Source organism: Perca flavescens, chromosome 20 (genome assembly GCF_004354835.1).
Source record: "Perca flavescens isolate YP-PL-M2 chromosome 20, PFLA_1.0, whole genome shotgun sequence".
Taxonomy (NCBI): Eukaryota; Metazoa; Chordata; class Actinopteri; order Perciformes; family Percidae; genus Perca; species Perca flavescens.
Window position 1 is genome coordinate 15,636,376 of NC_041350.1, and position 14,632 is coordinate 15,651,007.

General features: G+C 36.9%; 2 protein-coding genes across 2 annotated transcripts; both read left to right on the forward strand.

Annotated features, from left to right (window-relative positions):
- The first annotated feature begins 1,634 nt into the window (after positions 1-1,634).
- chmp3 (charged multivesicular body protein 3) lies at positions 1,635-4,988 on the forward strand. The gene is made up of 6 exons (XM_028565892.1): positions 1,635-1,820; positions 2,338-2,398; positions 2,758-2,937; positions 3,048-3,169; positions 3,337-3,451; positions 3,959-4,988. Exons 1-6 carry the CDS (start codon positions 1,776-1,778, stop codon positions 4,096-4,098), a joined length of 663 nt encoding a protein of 220 aa, XP_028421693.1. The 5' UTR covers positions 1,635-1,775; the 3' UTR covers positions 4,099-4,988.
- Positions 4,989-6,311: 1,323 nt separating this feature from the next.
- On the forward strand, positions 6,312-14,619 carry reep1 (receptor accessory protein 1). Its single transcript, XM_028566483.1, has 8 exons — positions 6,312-6,422; positions 8,243-8,315; positions 8,442-8,518; positions 8,644-8,764; positions 9,177-9,290; positions 9,535-9,700; positions 11,163-11,437; positions 12,503-14,619. The coding sequence occupies exons 1-8, from the start codon at positions 6,391-6,393 to the stop codon at positions 12,572-12,574; spliced, it is 930 nt and encodes a 309-aa protein (XP_028422284.1). The 5' UTR covers positions 6,312-6,390; the 3' UTR covers positions 12,575-14,619.
- Positions 14,620-14,632: the final 13 nt, after the last annotated feature.

The following is a 14,632-nucleotide window of genomic DNA, read 5'->3' on the forward strand; positions in this document are numbered from 1 at the left end:
CTACAGTACACCCACACAGGTGATTTCACTGTTGGCTGATTGCAGTGGGCCTGAGTACATACAGACTGTTGATTAAAACCTCGTAGCACTTGTTAGGGTGGGACAACTTACAACTTTATCATTTATATTAGTTTAAATAATTTGGTATACCTCACATACAGTATGTCCTTGAGCAGCAGTCTAATCAGCTAAAATAACTGAAAACATCTGTGGGGTTGTGTCAATGCACTTTGTTGTACTTAACACTGGGTTGGAGTCCAAAGAAAGAAAAGCCTAAAGCAATTTATTATTTTAATGAAGAAACATCAATCTTATTAATGTTTCCATGATGAAAAGGAGCATTGGGTAAGGCCCAAATTATGGTTTGGCACAATTCTGTTTCTAATTTTTTATGTTTTACTGAGAAATCTGACTCCACACTGTCAGTTCAAGCACTTTATTTGCACTTTCTCAGGAGTATGCTTTATTCCACTCACACTGAGGAAAGTTTGTTCTGGCAATACATAAACCTATGGCAAGTATTTTTGACATATAAGTTTCACTTGACAATACCGGATTACCTTTTAGATGCCTACAAAAGAAGTTTGACTGTTCATTACAATGTGACCAGTCAGAATTATAATTCAAGATTTTTGCAGTTAAATCTAATACAGTAAGAACAATAACTCAAGAAATCTGCAAACATATAGTTTCTGACTTGTCAGAAATCTGTTCAAGAAATTAAGAGTACCTTGTAAATACTCTATTGTAGAAGATATTTTTTGTTTGTTGTTGTATGTATATTCGTTTTGAGTATTTGATTACTCTAGATATTTTCTTTATGTAGTCTGGATTTATTTATATTGTTTTAATAGTTTTTATTGGTTTAGTTTTCTTAGGTTTGGATTATTTTGGCTTGTTTTGTAGAAAATTAGGCAGCATTAGTCACCTCATGTTATATATGTTTCAGACAAGTAAGCATGGATGTTTTTTTTTTTAAAGAGCAAGAGGAAAAAGGGGCCATGATTAATTTGTTATATTGCTTGCCAAGAATAAAAAAACACAAAGACTTTGTATGGACAATGGACTTATTTTGCCTGCATAAAATACATCCTTCTACTACATCAGTGGCCAGTGGTTTGATTTTTGATTATGGACAAATATAGCCATACAATAGATCTCTTAAAAGGAACTTCAATATGTACACTTAAGTTCAAGATACATTAACTTTAGTTTTGACTAGTAATAACTTCAGTTTCAGATATCTTCAAATTAATTTGACAAGTAATAACTAAGATGTATGATTTCTTTAAATGTGCTAAATCAAGGTATATTGGGAATATAGTGATCGCTTTGTGCAAGCAAATGAGAATCCAAATAAAGAATAAAGAATTCAAATATTGATTAGTCATCATTTAAATGGATATATCTGGAATTCACATTTCTGAGTCAGATATCTTACATTTTAATTTTGTTTAGTCAAAAAAATATATTAAAAATATCTTTAAATAAAGTTTTGACTGGTCATAAATGCATAGTGAATATATTTTATCTTAACCCTTTTGTTAATGTTAATAAATGGCTTACCAAAAAACACATTTTATTGGCTGTGTGTCTGGTTCGATTTTGTTCTTCCCTTGAGTACTTGATGAGGACCAGATGGACTGAATGCTCCTTCATGTTCGTACTGAGCCCAAGGGGACTGAGCGAAAACAGGAAGTGCTGGTTCAACAAGCTGAGCTAGCCAGCTAGTTTTAGTGAGGTGGGTTAGCTTGGTATTTAACTCTGTAGTCACAATGGGGCTGTTCGGCAGAACAACAGAAAGACCACCCAAAGAGATGGTGAGTACTGACTGCTGAAGATCAGGACTGTCTTTGAGAGTTTGGTCCGTAGTAAGAAAACAACGACAGCGCCTTTTGCTAAGGTTAGCTGTCAGTTTAAGTCCGTCTAGCTAGTTCGTCCAAATTGTTGCTAACGTTACTTCTTGCTAACCGAACAGTTAGCTAACAGTCCCTGTAATCGTATCGGGCGTTAGCCCGTATTATTTGTACCGTATTTAACGTTAAACGTTTGTTTAATGCCCCATTAACCGATCAACCAATCTTATTTTGGGTACTGTGCTGAGAGCTAGCTAGTTAGCATACAAGCTAACTCTGCTGTCAGTCGCTTCAATGTAAACAAATCCTCATTGTGTTAGGCTTAGCGTAGCTGTCATCGTGATCTGTAACGTTAACAGTTTAGCTGTTAAAAGTTGTACGTTGCTTTAGTCTAATATTACACGTGACGCTATTTTGCAGTGGGTATTACAAACTGTTAAGGCAATATCAATGCAGTTTATAATGAGATGTATAATTTCAGGTCAATGAGTGGTCTCAAAAAATCAGGAAGGAAATGAGAGTGATTGACAGACAAATTCGAGGTAAGATACAGTCAGCAGTTAACACTGTACAACTGTAACATTTAAAAAAAAAATGTATTATGTGTTTTTTTAATTGTAAAACGTCTGTCCAATCCATACATTTAAAATGTTGTCATTCATTCATTATGTCTAAATATCTGAAAAACAAATGGAAGACATAATCACATTAATTTCATTTGGAATACTTCAAAGCAAAATTGGGACACTTTGCTTGATTTGAACTGACAACAAAGTTATGCCATTGGTTTCTTTGCCTGAAAAATGTCAAATAACATAATTCTAGTATAAAAGTATAAATATGTTTACACTAGATTATTTTAGTTTTTAGTTGTATGTAATGACATGCCCTTTTGTTTCAGATATCCAAAGGGAAGAAGAAAAAGTTAAAAGATCCATTAAAGATGCTGCCAAAAGGGGCCAGAAGGATGTGTGTGTGGTTCTCGCAAAGGAGATGATTCAGTCAAAACGAGCTGTTACAAAACTTTATGCTTCCAAAGCCCACATGAACTCTGTGCAACTCAGCATGAAGAATCAGCTTTGTGAGTTTGGTAGTACAGCATCTGTATCTGTATTGTCATCAGTTGAACAGTTTGCTCTTTTATCATGGATGTTCTGCTCAGTGAAGGGAATGTATTTTGTGTGTTTCTAGCTGTACTGCGTGTAGCCGGGGCCATGCAGAAGAGCACAGAAGTGATGAAAGCAATGCAGAACCTTGTCAAAATCCCAGAGATCCAGGCCACCATGAGGGAACTATCAAAGGAGATGATGAAGGTCAGCAGCAGTGTCCACCATAAATTGATACAATTTACTTACAATCAAGTTACTACAAGAAATGGAACAATGCGGCTAACTCCGATCATCACCATCTACTCTTAACTTCTTTATGAGAGAAAAAAGTTACTAAACCATGGCATCATGTAAACATATTCATCTTTTAGGCTGGCATCATTGAGGAAATGCTGGAAGACACATTTGAGAGCATGGAAGATGGAGAGGAGATGGAGGAAGCAGCAGAGGAGGAAGTTGACAAGATCCTCTTTGAGATCACAGCAGGTGAGGAGATTTATTCGACTAAATCATCACAATACATTGTTACATTCCGGTTTTGTTGTCTAGATTTTTGAGGAATTCAACTCTGAACCACAGATTGAATTACACCTAGAGCTGGGCAATATATCGATATTATATCGAAATCGTGATATGAGAGTAGATATCGTAACATGGCATAAGTGTTGTCTTTTCCTGGTTTTAAAGGCTGCATTACAGTAAAGTGATGTCATTTTCTGAACTTAACAGACTGTTGTAACTGTTATATTATTTGCCTTTACCCACTTAGTCATTATATCCACATTACTGATGATTATTTATCAAAAATCTCACTGTTTAAATATTTTGTGAAAGCACCAATAGTCAGCACTACAATATTGTTGCAGTATCGATATTGAGGTATTTGGTCAAAGATATCGTGATATTTGATTTTCTCCATATTGCCCAGCCCTAATTACACCACAAATGAATTACACGGATTGCTCTATTTCATGGCTCTATTTGCTTTGTTAGGTGCCCTTGGCAAAGCGCCAAGCAAAGTCACAGACGCCTTGCCTGAAATAAAGCCTGCTGCAGCTGCTGCAGCTTCAGATGATGAGTCAGAGGAGGACATTGAAGCGATGCAGTCAAGATTGGCAGCTCTGAGGAGCTAAGGTGAACCGCCATTGTTCTGTCAAAGGCAGTCTGCTCACTCCAATAACAACAGAGACAATTCTGGGGCTGGCTTTACAGTGCTGAGCATTCTCTCCGCTTCATATTATAATTATTGTTTCACATAATCATTTGGGGTTCATTTTGTGCTATGACAGTTAATGTCTTTAAAAAGTTTTTTTTATAGAACGTTTGGTCTACTCAGCCAGACAAAAATGTGTTTTTGCTTTTTGTCTTTTATTATCGGGGGGTAACCCTAGGTAAGTCTTTATTATCCAAAGTCAAACAGAAGGTAATGGAAAGTGTATATATTGTAAGTATGAAAAGCCTGCTGTGCCTACAGTGCTTCGTCATATTCTTGTGTCCTAAGTTATGGACCACTGGTGGAGGTACTCGGCTATTTGTAATCCAAACAAACGATTAAATAACCACCCTGCACTTAAATCACACCCAAGATCACTATTCAGAAGTTGTTCCAATCTGTTGGGATATGTTTTGTAAGCAACAGCTGTTCTGTTTACTGGTAACTAGCCTACATTATCTGAAACACTAGAGTGGTGGTGAGAGAGGTGGGTGGCTTTCTCCTTTTGATAGTTCATTTTCTGTACAGTTAAAATGTATCTATTCTATATGAGATCATACATGTTAAGTGCACTCATCAGAAAAATGCATGCATACTACACTAACCATTTTTTTTGCGTTAACATTCAGCTTGTTAAATGTTTGACTTTGTATCACGATTGACTTCCTTCACAGCAGGAAGATGCAGAGGAAATGGAAAGGTTGGTTAGTGCAGGACCTATGTATTGTGGAAGTATTGTGTGTATAATTTTTCTATGTGAATGGGGGGAAAATAAGGAAATAAACTTTTAAGAACAAAAGTTGCCAATAAGCAGACTGTATTACACCTGTTTCTGCTTTGAGCAATAACTTCCTATACATTTAGCCCTTCAACATCACAGTAAACACTAAATGCTCTGATTACAAATATGCTTTTGGGAAATCTGAACCTGCTAGCTTGCAACAGCCCACTCAACAGGTCAGAAACTGTACTGCACGGAAAATCTAATTGTGTTCACACCAACACCTGTCCGGCAAATAAAACGGCTTGCTCAGCAGTTCTGAAAACAAACTGAACAGTAAAAAATTAAATGACTGAGTGCTGCTTTTCATCCTTCTGCTGTTCTGGGATTGCAGTCTACTAATAATCAGGTTCTGGTGGATAAACTTAGAAACTATGTCAAATCATTACTGGCCTTTTTATTTTTAACCTGCCAGATGATAGGAGTAGAATTAAATTATATTGATATGTAGAGTCTGTTTATTTAAGGTCAAGAAACCTAAAGCTTTTTGGCAGTGCATTATGTGTATTTGGAAGTCATTCCTTGGCTTCACAATTGTCAAAAGGATTAGATTTCTACTAGCCACAGCACTCCCTCAGCTGCTTTTGTTGTACTTTAACAAACCCTTGCCTGTGTTCTGGCTTCAGTATGTTGGCCAAAGGCAAAGCAAAGGTACTGTAGCTCTAATGGAGCAGTTGTTCCCAGGTATGTTAACCAGAGGTCGAGACATGTCATGCCCCATTTTAAGAGTTGTATTATTGTAGTTAATATTATGTTAACTTGGGCAATTCATTTGATAATCAATTCATAATTCAGTCAAGCAAAATCATTCCCTGGTTCCAGCTCCTTTTTAGATTTGTTGTTTAAAGTGAATATTATGGGGTGTTGGCCGATCTGACAAAACAATCAATCTGAAGCTGTCACTTGGGTTTTAGGGAATTGTGATAGACATTTTTCACTATTTTTTATAGAAAAAAAACGAATTATCTAGCAAATAAACGGTTGATTTATCAATAATGAAAATTGCCAAGTTTCACCCCTACCCACATGGTGTATATTTCTAAATTAAGTGTTTAATCAAAATGACCACAAGCGGAGTGTCTGGATCTCTGGGTGTTTTTTATGTTTGCTCTGCAAAGGGAAATGGTGACATTAGAGGCCCAACAGAAAATATTTTCTATACGCATACACAGTTATTGCATACAATCATATCACATCTAAAGCCACTTTTAGCCAGGCAGCCTCGTCTTTACCTACCAGACATGCTGAATACCTGTGCTGTCTGTGCAATGCAACACTGCCATCTATGGATAAGAGCAATAGCCACTGTTTATCCTGCATCACGTTGCTGCCTGTGTGCGTCCAGACGCCGCCGCCGCCTGCACGCGCCTGCCTGTCATCTGGAGGACACTCCTCCCTGCTGACAGCGCGTCCTGTCGACTTTCCAGCGCAATGGTCTCCTGGATCATCTCTAGACTTGTGGTGTAAGTGATTTTATTATTTCTTTCAATATGCTCTGTCACAGAGGAGGATAATAGTAAATTGCGGTTCTCGGTTATTGCGGGTATTCGAGCCGCTCATTGACGGTGCACTCGCGCTTTACAAGCCCCCGCAAATTGTCTAATATTTAATCAGAATCAGACGTCCGTCTATAATTTTTTGCCTGAAAACAGTCCAAATTCCACAGGATTGTACTTTGCCATTTCAGCAGCAGGAATGCTGAGCTAGGCCTGTATGTAGGCTATAGTGTATTTCTGAACAGCGCTCAGTAGCCTGGCACTCTTTGTGTTCATCAAGTCCCCTTTTTTATTTCACAGACAAAGCGGTGACGTGATTGGCTGAATAATCTATTATCATCCATAAAATGGTCATATGAGTCAGATCCAGAATTCAGAGGCGTCTTTCACTGGCAGAAAAGCTAAATGTCACTGAGCGGCGAGGTGATTGAACAACAGGAGCGGTCTTTGAGTGGAGCCATATTCTCTGTTGATGTCCCATATTGGGGAAAAAACAAAAGGGATGGGTCAGCCTTCTCAGGTTACAATGCAAGGGTTATTCATGTAATAAGAGATGCATACATCCCGAGATATTCCCTTATGGCTAGGGATTTGAATGATTAAACAATAGGACGAAATTTATCACAGCAAGTTATGGTTATTTCTACCTGCACAAAGTATGAATCAGCGCCATTGCAGACCATGTGGAGTATAGCAATAGCAGGCCCAACCTTAAAAATAGTGAGGCAATTAAATTTAGATTACAAGATCTTGTTACATGGATGGAACGGTCTCAGACCTGGCTGTTCACAACCTGCTTATGTGGGTCATTTTGGGTCCAATCTCCAACAGAAAGGTTTAGTTGCGTCTCCCACAGATGATCTATTTATATTTAGTGGCCTTGTGTTTCTAACTCTGTTAGTTAGCTGGCCAGCCTGGAGAGGTGCAACATGATGTGTGTTAGTAATTCGATCAGGTCGCACTCACAGCTGTTGCCTGACTGTAGCAATTCAACAGGGTCTTGTCTCTGTTAGGACACCTAGCAGCACAGGTGTCGATACACAAATAGAATTTTAAAGAAAAGGAAGAAAACACATGGAAGCTAATTTTACTTCATGACTGGAATTTTAGCACTTGGACAGTTTGTTTAACCAAATCAGCCAGGGCTAAATCTACTGTAACTACATGGTGAATTTAACAGTTTCTATCTAGGGAAAAGCTGTTGCACATTTTCTGGTCTATACCTTGATCTCACCTGACAAGCGACAACCTGCCCATCCCTTCAGTTATGTAGGCTGTAGCTCAGAAAGCTCATGGGCAAAAGTGTATTATATATATATATATATATATATATATATATATATATATATATATATATATATATATATATATATATATATATATATATATATATATATATATATATATATATATATATATATATATATATATATATATATATATATATATATATATATATATATATATATATATATATATATATATATATATATATATATATATATATATATATATATATATGTGTATATATTGAAACAGCAAAACTATTTCCAAATACTTTACATGGCTTTGTGAAGACAGAAATACTGTACATCTAACATTTTAGCACAGGTATTTTTCAAGAGCCTGATTTGAAATCTCTGCCATAATATATTGTTCATAATTATGATTATTACATTTAAAATGTTTTGATTTGATATGTCATCATGCACATTTTAAATATCTGTTGTACTGCAGTATTAAATGTTTTGTTTCTGAAGTTGATGGGCACATTTTCTGTTTTCTAGACTTGTGTTTGGTACACTATATCCTGCGTACTCATCTTATAAAGCTGTGAAGTCGAAAGATGTGAAAGAATATGTGAGTATATCATTTGTATTTTTACTTAGGCGATAAATTCAGGCAGTGTCGTCCTCACAGGTATGATTCTACAAGGTGTTTTGTGTAGCTACTTTAACTATCTTTCATTGTTCTGTTACATTTTAGGTGAAATGGATGATGTACTGGATAATATTTGCACTATTCACGGCTGTGGAAGTGTTTACAGATATGTTTCTTTGTTGGTAAGTGACTTCAGATATTTCATGTTAATTAATTGAATAATATACCTCTTGACTGTGTTTATATCATATATTTTCATTATGCTTTGTTGTACCAGTGGCTCCATTATTTTGTGTCTTCATTACAGGATCCCTTTCTACTATGAACTGAAGATAGCCTTTGTGGTGTGGCTGCTGTCCCCTTACACTAAAGGCTCCAGTGTGCTATACAGGAAGTTTGTTCATCCCACGCTTTCCTCAAAAGAAAAGGTGAAAACCCTTCCTTTGTTGTACCTTCCCTGTATTCCGCGGGTGCTTTTCAAGGAAAGGCTTCAGTGGAAATATTCAGTTTAAGTTAATCTCCATGGTTTTGTAAATAATAGAATTCGAGCTTCGCAGCTGTCTAGAGAACAAAAGTGTCTTTGTGCCAATTCACTTTTCCACTGTAGCTGTTAAAGATGTGTTTGCAGGACAGGAGAGAGGAAGTGCCATGGTGTTCCTCCCTTTTTCCTTTCCTTTTCCTCTGTCTGAGGCAGGAAACACATTAGTGAGTTGGTGAACATTAGTAACGCAATAGAGAAATATAAGAAGCACCTGTTTATACAGCTCATGAAAATACAGAGTGACATAATAATAAAGGGAGACACAATGTTCATGTGATTTGTTTTTGTCCGTGTTTCAGGACATTGATGAGTACATCTGCCAAGCAAAGGACAAAAGCTATGACACACTGGTGCATTTTGGGAGAAAAGGGCTGAATGTTGCCGCCACAGCTGCAGTCATAGCTGCAACAAAGGTAATGCAAACTGGATATTTGTTTTGTATTGACCTGGGGGTCCAGTAGAGGGTCAGTGTATATAAGGGATCAAGCATGTTGTTTGCCATTCACATAATAAATTAGGCTTATTGAGTGTTTGTTTGTAATGTAGCCTATTGTAATGTTTTTATAAAATGATGTATGTCCCTAAAGATGATCTAAGCTCTAACTGCCACACATTGCTGCTGACACTAAAATAAAAACCTGGTGTTACCTGTTCAAGAGCCAAGGGGTCCTGTCAGACAGACTGAGGAGTTTCAGCATGCAGGATCTGTCTTCCTATGAGTCTGACACCGTCAACACCGGCCCTGGCACCACTACGCAGCCTGCAGCAGCACAGCATCGGACCAGAACTATGATGCGTAGCAAGTCGGAGAGTTGCAACAAGGGTGAGCAGACATTACTCTGGCCAGCACAGAAAAGTACAAGCTAATAGTGTTATAGAGGCATATTAAAACTATGTTCTAGTGTTCTAGTCATTATGGTACCAGTATTATTCAATAGCAGTGCCTGGTTTGTTTGTGTAAAACTGATTATCTTGTAGATTTCTGTCTTCCTGACCGATATTGTTTAAAACCTGTGCTTTCCTGAGTGGCCCCCTAACTTCAGTCCCGCCTTCCTGTTTGGAGCAGGTCAGGCCTTACAGGGCTGCCAGACAAACCACCCTGTGATAAAACTCACATGTAGCTGGGGAGGGAGGGTTTGTTCCTAGTTTAACATCATGCAGAAACAGTTGATGTTGTTTGTTTTAATCTGGATTGGTTTCTTTTTTTTCCAGCTGATAATTATTCGTTTTGTAGAATTCTTTTTTAGACGTAACATTTAGATACAGCTGTTTACATTGGACTGAAATATCTGCACGTTAAGGTGCAACCCCTTTTATTTATTTTTTTATCAAACAACGAATTGAGATTATTGAAATTAACATGCTGATGTCATTTTATGACTACACTCAATTATAGGGATATATATATATATAAGTCTGGCGTTTTTCTATATTTTGTTATTGTCAACAAACCCCATTAACAGACCAAAACTAGTCACGTATGCTCAGTAATTTCCTAAAAAAGCGGGACACTAGTTTTTAGGATACATAGCTATAACAGGAATGAACAGTGAATTAGTTGGGAACTATTTTCAGCAGTGGGTTAATGCACTTTTCGTGCTTTAGTTATATTTCTGGCTGCAGGATGGTGTATGTTGGATTGACTCAAAATAAACTACAGTGCTCATGTTCATTGCAATGAAGGAACATGTCACTCAGTGCAACAGTGTGGGTCACTCATGTGTTTATAAGCTATAAAGATCAATTCATTGTTGGTTTTGGTCTTTTCAAGGTATTTGTTGACAATATGAAACAATGATAATATCACAGAAAGTGTCCTTTAAAACTATTGTGACATTTTAATGTCCATTTAAACAATATTGTCAAATATATGTTTTGGCTTTCTGCTGTCATTGCATTATCATCATCCATCTATCCATCTTCGTCCGCTTATCCGGTAATGTGTCGCGGGGCGAGCAGCTCCAGCAGCATTAGTCATTGCATTATATGACATAGAAAATTAGTCTGAGTGGACATAATTCTGCAGATATTAAGAAGGGACTTAATAAGAACAGGCTTGTTAGGCTTGTTTGTGCTGCAACAAATTGGCCATGTCTTATAACTTCCTAATTGGCCTCTGCTCTGTGGTCTGCAGTATGATACTTTATGATATGACATCTTATAATCCCTGCTGACCAAAATCAGCTGCCACTTTAAAGCAATTACATAAAAAGTATTCTGCTTTTAATTCAATAGACCAGAGACACATTATTTATCCCCTCCACCGACCTTTTTTCATGGTACAGGACAGGATTTTGACATGACTGAGTATGAGATGTTGGGGTTGGACCAATGGGACTCCAAGGAGTTGCTGTCCCAGACCATTTCACCTTCTGAGTCTGAGTCCACACCCATTACGCCCTCACCTACACCCCAGTCGTCCCCACCCTCCACACCCTCTCTACCTCCCTCTCCACCTCCCTCTCCTCCAGCACCGGAGCATCCTGAGGAGGTGGGGAAAGGGTTGCAAGCAGCATCAAGCTCTCCACAGCTCAGGCTGATTAAGAGGAAGGCTCCTGAGGTATAATGCCTCATCAATGTGGCTGCTCAGCTGCTGCCCGATTCTAACTGCCCCTTGAGAGTGGCACTTTACTCACCGATTCACTAATTTCTGCTGTGGTGTAGCTAAATAAATCATCATGGTTCAGTACTTCTGCACATGTGGAGAGTCTGACTGCTAACAGGATATCTGCACTGGTAAAGCTGAATCATGTATGGAGTATCAGTGAAATTATTGTTTAGTTCAAATAAATGGGTGATCTTCCTTTTGCATGATTGCAATTGCTCACTTGTTTTGGAAATGTGGCATGGGAAAAAGTCCAAACATGTTTGACATATTGACACTGATTGCCTTCCAGTGTATTTCAACCCTGATAATAACTTTTGATGTGACATTGGATCAGTCCCTTGATTGAATGATATTAGATGTTGAAATGTATTAATAATTACCCAGTTTGTTTGGCATGGTGATGCTAAATGAAGCACCACTGTTTTAAAGATAACACCGGCAATATTCTATATTTTTGTTATAGTCAACAAATCCCATGAAGAAAAACAAAACCAACAATAAATTAATCCTATGAATAAGTATTGTCAGTGTAGCCGAAGCCTGATGTAGCTTATTCCTCTGTGCCATGGACATCTTGTTGCCCAATACTAAAAATGCATCAATGAGCCACACCGTTGCACTGGGTGCTACTGCATCACAATGAACATGGGCACTGTAGTTTTATTTAAGTCAATCCCACGTAAAGCATTCTGCTGCCATCAATACTGTAGCTAATCTGCAGCTAAAAATAGTCCCCAACAAAACCACTTCTGTCAAATACTTGTGACCAGCTTTTAAAAGGGTATGTCTTCAGTAGGAACCAATGGACTTTAAGGCAGTTTATTCACAGACAGGGTATGGAGGTCAGAAAGTTTCGAGAGACAGACTAACACATTGTTAGTTTTTCCATTGGGATTTTTTGAAAATAAGAGAAACACAAAATAACACCAGCCATATACTATGCAACTAATTGTAGCTATTAGCTGACTAAACTCTATCTCCCTCTTTGCTTTTATCCTTATCTGTCCTTTCTTCTAGCCTCCTCTTAGAGTCATTAGGCCTCTCACAAGATCCAGGAGTGCCCTTTCTTCAAACAATGAAGCCATGTGAAACTGTCCTAAAGACTACTCCAGCTGCCTTTGCTGCAAGAAGTAAAAATACTAAATGGCCAAAAGCTACATGACTGAAGCAGCCTTGCTTTGGAATAAGGTATTACCAAAGTGACCTATGATGACCCCTCTATATATATATATATATATAAATATATAGTGTATGGCTCATGATTTAAAAACAAGGTTTGTGAAATTGAGATCGTACAAATGAATGAATGGGCAATATGCTGACAGACATTTTGAATTTGTGGGTTATTGAATATATATTTATGTACAGTTTGTGTGTACTTCATCTTTCTGATTTGATTGTTTTTATATATATCAGGTTTGGGAAGGCAATTGCATGTGTGTCTTCCCTGTCATTAGTCCTGCTGGTTATTTAACAGAATGTACTGTAACTAATTACTGCAGCCAGCAGTGAAAGTGACATGACATCCCTGTTAGAGAATGTGTTAAATGCAAAGGATCAAAAGAAAAGGCTGTATTTACCCCCATTCAATCTGTTCTGGAGAAACCTCTGTGAGCAGCGGTATTCTGCAATGACTATCACATTAAGGTATTCAGAAATCACTTAAAAACCTATTCTGAGATGAGACCACCTACCTTTGTAGTAATGAAAAGTCAGACTGCAGTGGCAGACAATATTCTGTTATTTACCTCTCTATAAAAGCCTTAAAGAAAGACCTACATATAAATGTCTCCACCAATAATATGTTTTTCAACACACCTATGTTCTAATTAAACAATCATTTTTGCACTATGTTTAAAATATAAATAATACTATGAAATGGCCCAAAATTACAATGACAATAAACAATCATAAAATTTGTAGCTGGATAGTATTACCAATAACTTTATTTCTTCTGTGGTAAAGAAATAACTTGTGTAACAAGTAAACACATCAGATAAAAGTCACTACTACAAGAGGTTTCCACAGTGGAGCAGACTGTTTTTTACAATCTACTGTTCAGTGTGTTAGCATGTTTTGTCATTGAATTGACAATTTGAGGCCAATTAGAAATGTGCCACTTTCAGCTGTAGCAGCAATAGGATATTACATGAATACATCTTTACTGTATATAAACATGGTTCTTTTTCCATGTTTGAAATCACTGTGTAGTGCTCTGCTGTTAACTGAGCAACACTTCTTCGATCTTACCTTTTTAGGAATTCATGAGAGTGACTTCATGGTTGCAGGTTTACAAACTTACATTTTAGGTAATATTGCATGGTGTTTTCATATTATAATTAATTCACTGAGCCTGAATCATAGCAACATTTTACACAAAGTATCACTGTGTTGGTTGTTGATGGAAGATAGTTATTATTTTTATCATTGTATCTGTATCATTTTGGGTGGTTTGAAGTTTGAAACAAAAGCTTCTCAGGTACAACTGTTCTGTTTACACGTCATTCACTCAGATGTTGTAGATAAACTTGTTATGCACATAAAATATCCTTTTTAATGGATACATAGTGGAAAAAAATGAAACCGGAAAATCAGATTGTGTTTCAACGTTAGTAGTGTCAATGTTAGAGCTGGAGGTGATTCTCTTCTTTTAAAATTAATTCAAAGTAAAACAGAGAGAGAATTTTTTTTTTTGCTAAGTAGCAGATTTGTATACTTGTGCGTAGTCTGATAAACTCATCATTGCATGATGTTTGTTATTACTTTGAGTGAACATTTTGATTTCTTAAATGATTTTGTTCAGATGCCTTGCTGGTAAAAAATGTCTTTTTTTGGTTGCTTTGTAGAAAGAAACATGAAATGTTATGACTAAACATACATGTTGGCTATAAATATATATGAATAACATCTTATTTTGACTTTATTCATGAGGAAACACCACTTAAAATCCTACGGAATTTTGTTCTGGCAGGCCAGAATGTCAAAATTACTTAAATTTCAACTTGGTTGTGATATATAAAAAACAAAAAAGGAGGGAAGTTGACATGATGGTTCATGGCTATCAACATATCCTACTAGGTTAAATATTTCTGTTTAAATCGATTAACAGCCATTAAATTAAGCAAAACTTTGAATGTGTCAATCTGT

Bases quoted from the DNA above. Each gene is read 5' to 3' on its own strand.
- reep1 (XM_028566483.1), top strand. From the start codon at position 6,391: ATGGTCTCCTGGATCATCTCTAGACTTGTGGT. The intron at 6,423-8,242 runs GTAAGTGATTTT...TCTGTTTTCTAG, and splicing joins ATCATCTCTAGACTTGTGGT to ACTTGTGTTTGGTACACTAT. The intron at 8,316-8,441 runs GTGAGTATATCA...GTTACATTTTAG, and splicing joins CGAAAGATGTGAAAGAATAT to GTGAAATGGATGATGTACTG.
- chmp3 (XM_028565892.1), top strand. From the start codon at position 1,776: ATGGGGCTGTTCGGCAGAACAACAGAAAGACCACCCAAAGAGATG. The intron at 2,399-2,757 runs GTAAGATACAGT...CTTTTGTTTCAG, and splicing joins GATTGACAGACAAATTCGAG to ATATCCAAAGGGAAGAAGAA. The intron at 3,452-3,958 runs GTGAGGAGATTT...TTGCTTTGTTAG, and splicing joins CCTCTTTGAGATCACAGCAG to GTGCCCTTGGCAAAGCGCCA.